Consider the following 5,593-nt stretch of genomic DNA (forward strand, 5'->3'; position numbering starts at 1 on the left):
GCTTGGGAGGGTGGAGGGACAGCGCAGGAGAGGAAGGCCCTCTATGAGGTGGATTGATTCAGTGACTGGGATAATTGGGATGGGAGTGTCAGAGACGGTGCGATTGGCACAGGACAGAGCGGAGTTTAGGACTGTTGTACATAGGGTCGCTATGAGTCGCAAGCGACTCGACGGCACATAACAACAACATACTCAAAGAAATAAAAAATCTAGAGGAAATGGACAAATACTTAGAAACTCACATCTTACCTAAGCTGACACGACTGAAATAGAACACCTGAACAGACCCATTACAAAAGAAGAATTTACACAAAGCTCTGCTGTTGGAAAAATGAGACCAGTAAACATGTTTGATACTGCATTGCCACAACATTCAACTTCGATTAAAATGTTCTGTCTACAAAGGGCAATAAAACAAGATATGCCTATAAAAGAAAAAAAAAACCAAAAGAAAACAAAAAAAAAAAAAACAAAAGAAGAAATTGGACAGGTAATAAAACAACTTCCAATACAAACAACATAAAAAGCACTGAACTGGATGGATTTGCTAGTGAGTTTTATCAAACATTCAGAGAAGAATTGTTAGCAATTCTACGTAAAGTATTTCAGAAAACAGAAAAAAATGAGATGCTCCCACAATCATTCTATGGAACAAACATATCCTTGATACCAAAGGCGTGTGAAGACATCCCAAAATAGGGGACCAATATCACCCATGAACATAGATGCAAAAATCCTCAGTAAAATCCTGGCCAACAGAATCCAATGATACATCAAAAAAATAATACACCGTGACCAAGTGGTATTCATAACAGTTATGCAAGGATGGTTCAACATAAGAAAAAAAAATCCATGTAAATCATCACATTAACAATGCAAAGAACCAGAACCACATGATCCTATCAATTGATGCAGAAAAGGCCTTTGACAAAATTCAGCATCTTTTCTGGTTAAAACACTCAATAAAATTGGAATGGATGGAATTTCATCAAATAGTTTCCTCAAAAAATATATATGCAAACCCAAGGAGCCAACATAATTCTCAATGGACAGAGTTTAAAGCAATTCCCTTTATGAACAGAAAATAAGCAAGGATGCCCACTGTCTGCTTTCTTATTCATTATTTTACTGGAAGTCTTAGCATCTTAGCAAGAGCAATAGACCAGAGAAGCAAATCAGAGGTATCCAAATTGATAAAGAGGAGGTAAAATTATCTCTCTATGCAGATGTTATGATAGTATACGTAGAAAACCCTAAAGACTCACTGAGAAAACTACTGAACATAGTCAACCAATTCAGCAAAGTTGCAGGATGCAAGATCAACATACAAAAATCAATTGGACTTCTCTTTAATGACAAAGAGAATACAGAACTGGTGCTAAAAAAAACCAATACTCATCACAATAGCAAACCACAAGATTAACTACTTGGGAGTAAATCTAATTAGAAGCACAAAAGACCTATTCAAAGAAAATTACAAAACTTTACTAAAAGAAACAAAAAGAGACTTGGAGAAATGAAAGAATATACCCTGCTCGTGGATAGGAATACTCAATATTGTGAAAATGACAGTTTGACCAAAGGCAATTCCCAGGTTCAGTGCAATCCCTATACAAATAACAATTCCATTCTTCAACAAGATGGAAAAGACAGTTTCCAATTTCATCTGGAATGGAAAAAGATCCCGAACAAGTAGAGCATTCCTGAAAAGGAGAAACAAAGTAGGGGGCATCTCTCTCCTGATCTCAAATGCTACTACAAAGCCATGGTGGTCAAGACAGTGTGGTACAGTGGCAGACCCATAGATCAATGGGATAGAATTGAGAACCCAGAAATCAGCTCATCTACCTATAGTCAATAGATTTTTGACAAGGAGATGAAATCAGTTAAGTGGGGAAATGAAAGCCTCTTTAGCAAATGGTGTTGGCAAAATTGGAAAACTCTCTTTATAAACCTCAAGCGAGAAACACACCTCATACCATACAGAAATACCAACTCAAAGTGGATTAACAACCTAGGAGTAAAACCAAGAACTGTAATCTTCATGAGAACAAAGCTGGGAAGAACTCTAGAAGCCCTAAGCCACAATATGAAGAGTCTTCCCAGAATCATAAAAACCTGAACCAGGAGAGAATTAAATGGATGAATGGGACCTTTTAAGAATCAAATCCCTATGCACATCAAAATTCTCCAGCAGGATATAAAGGAGAGTCACAGACTAGGAAAAGAGCATTTGGAAATGACATGTCTCCTATCTAAAATTTATAGAATATTTTAGCATCTCAGCAAGTTAAACAGCCCAATCACAAAATGGGCACAGGATATGAACAGACACTTCTCCAAAGAACACATTCAGATGGCAAACAAACACAGAAAGACGTGTTTGAAATCCCTAGCTCTAAGAGAGATACAAAAATCAAAACAGCTATGAGATATCATCTGCCCCAGAAACAATAGCAAAGTTCGACAGAGCAGCAAACAACAAATGCTGGTGAGGTGGTGAAGATAGCTGAACCCATTTTCATTGTTGGTGGGAGTGTAAAATGGTGCAACCACTATGGAAGGCAGTATGATGCTTACTCAAAAATTTGGAAATAGAAATACCATTTGACCCAGCAATTGGACTACTGGGAATATACCCTAAGGAAACCAGAGCTGCCACTCAAAGAGATATACACACACCCATGTTTATTGCTGCATTGTTCACAATAGCAAAGAGAGGGAAGCAACCCAAATGCCCATCAACAAAAGAATGGATACAAAAGCTGTAGTATAGTCACATTATGGAATAATATGCAGCACTGAAAAATAAGAAACTAATTTAATTTTATACAACATGGATGACCCAGGAGGACATTATGCTGAGTGAAATTTCCCATTAACAAAAGGCCAAATACTGCATAGCGCTACTGTTACAGAACAGGAGTTATGTGAGGGTTGGGGGAAAACTATGAAAAGGAGATAAATAATGAACACTGCCTTGGAACAGATGAAGGATAGAACTGTTATAAAGGAATATATGATTAGATGTTGTAGATATGACAGCAGTCCAGAATAAGATGTATATAGCAAAGTGGACTGGAGTGGGGGGAAAAAGGAAATTATGCAACAATGAATGATTTTTATTTTTTTAAAGCAAACTTGAGGGCAGGAGTAGGGAGAAAAATGTGCAATGATGAATTAATGAATGAATGAATGAATGGAAATCCATATTTTCTGTATATTTTCATTAAAATCACAATAAATAAAATTAAAAAGTTAAGACAAAAAAATAAATTGTGATACATTCACCCAATGGCATACTATGCCGCAGTAAGGAACAACGATTTCCTAAAATACTATATAACATGGTAGAGTCTAGAGAACATACTGAGCGAACTAACTCGGTCTCATAAAGACAAATATTACATAATTCTATTGTAAAAATAGAAATAATAGAAATATGTCTATAAAATCCAAAGAGGAAGAAGCGAGGGGTAAGGAAGAGGAACATGAAAGTGGAGGGAATCACTAGGAGAATTTACTGGGTGGTTGGGGGGGGCGAAAGGTGAAAGAATGGGAAATACCTAATTTGAACCTGAAAAGATGGGGTAAGGGTAGACATAAATCAATGATGATTGATTTTATAAAACACAATGTATATAAATGATTTTATGAAATGTGAACAAAGGAATATGTGAAGCACAATGTACATGAATGAGACACAATGTATATGAATCTTGTATGCAAACCAATATAAAATAATTTTTTAAAAAAACCAAAACACAGTACCAATTTCTATTTTCATCAGTAGTATAAGAGAGCTAATTTCTCCACATTTTTGCTAACATTTAATATTACCAGTCTCCCATAATTTGGATATCTGGTGAGTAAAAATAAAAATGATGGCTCATTATTATTAAGCATATTTCAGATACTCAATATTTTTTTGAAATTTTCTTTTCCTTATTTAGGTTGGCATTACTAAGGTGTATGCTGAAGTTCTACCTTCCCATAAAGTTGCTAAAGTGAAACAACTCCAAGAAGAAGGGAAATGTGTAGCAATGGTAGGAGATGGAATAAATGACTCTCCAGCTTTGGCAATGGCAAATGTTGGAATTGCCATTGGAACAGGCACAGATGTAGCTATTGAAGCAGCTGACGTCGTTTTGATAAGGGTGAGTTCTGTGATCTAACATTTGTTAATGTACTTATATTAGAGTTCTTCAGAGAAACATAATCTGTATTATAGGCAGAGAGAAAGAAAAACTGAAACACACAGAGAAAGATTAATTTTTGATAAATTATTTTTTTTAGGAAATGGCTCATGTGATTTTAGGTGTTGATAAGTCCAAAATTTTTAGGGTGTAGGCTGGGGGGTCAAGCAATTCTGAGTCTGAAATCTGGAAATTCAGTCAAGATATATAGCTTGTAGACTTAAGGAAGACAGCCTTTCCCTCAGGAAACCTCAGTGTTTGTATTAAGACCTTCAGCTGGTTAGATGAGTCCACAGTCTTTCCAATCATTTGTTATGCATCTGATAGCTGGTCAATGATTATGGATGACAGAAGAAGAATTTATGCCTTTGAGCTGTGTGTTACAGAAGAGTACTAAATATACCATTGAATAAACAAGTATTTCTCAGAAAAATACAGCCAGAGTGTTCCTTCAGGCATGTTGCTAGGAGAAGCTATTCCTTGGAGAGAAATATAATGCTTGGAAAGGCGGATGGTTAGCAGAGGAGAGGAAGACTGTCAACCTGACACAGTGACTGCCACAGTGGTCTCTAGTGTGTCAGGAAGTGAGAAAACGGCACCGGATAGGACAGGGTTCAGATTTGTTGTCTATCAGATTGGTATAGGTTATATTTGACTCAACGGCACCTAACAACAATAACAATTAAGAACAATTGCATTAGCCAGGATGTTGTTGTTGTTATGTGCCGTCGAGTCGTTTGCGACTCATAGCGACCCTATGTACAACAGCCCTAAACCCTGCTCTATTCTGTGCCAGTTGGACTGCCTCTGACACACCCATCCCGATTACCCCAGTCACTGAATCAATCCATCTCATAGAGGGTCTTCCCCTCTTGCACCGTCCCTCCACCCTCCCAAGCATGATGTCCCTCTCCAAGGACCTGTTCCTCCTTGAAACATGCCCAAAGTATGTCAGACGAAGGCCCAGAATCCTTGCCTCCAAGGACTTGCTGGGTTAAATTCTCTCCAGGATTAATATGTTTGTTTTCTTGGCAGTCCATGGTGCATTCAATACTCTTCTCCAGCACCACCTCTCAAAGGCATCAATTCTCCTGTCCTCCCTAGTCATTGTCCAACTCTCTGATGCATAACAAGGGATTGCAAAGACCATGGCCTGTATCAGGCACACCTCAGTCTTCAGAGAGACACCGTTGCTCTTGAGTACTTTAGAGAGGTCCCTAATAGCAGACCTTCCTATCACAATACGTTTTTTGATTTCCTGACTGCTGGTGCCAAGAGTGTTGATCGTGGAGCTGAGAATTCTAAGCTGTGAACAATCTCAATCTCTTCGCCATCCATCCTGATGCTGCCAATTGGTCCAGTGGTGAGAATCTTTGTCTTCTTGACATTGAGCCTCA

At 37.8% G+C, this 5,593-nt stretch overlaps 1 protein-coding gene across 1 annotated transcript in view; it reads left to right on the forward strand.

Moving 5' to 3' along the window:
• The window catches only part of ATP7A (ATPase, Cu++ transporting, alpha polypeptide), a 342,426-nt gene that overhangs the window by 285,562 nt on the left and 51,271 nt on the right, over positions 1-5,593 (forward strand). Inside the window, exon 19 of the mRNA XM_006902187.1 lies at positions 3,954-4,157. Within this exon, the coding sequence (XP_006902249.1) occupies positions 3,954-4,157 (204 nt within the window). The remainder of the gene's footprint in view (positions 1-3,953; positions 4,158-5,593) is intronic.

This window comes from Elephantulus edwardii, unplaced genomic scaffold, assembly GCF_000299155.1.
Source record: "Elephantulus edwardii isolate Elephantulus edwardi_28Jun2011 unplaced genomic scaffold, EleEdw1.0 scaffold00378, whole genome shotgun sequence".
Classification (NCBI taxonomy): Eukaryota; Metazoa; Chordata; class Mammalia; order Macroscelidea; family Macroscelididae; genus Elephantulus; species Elephantulus edwardii.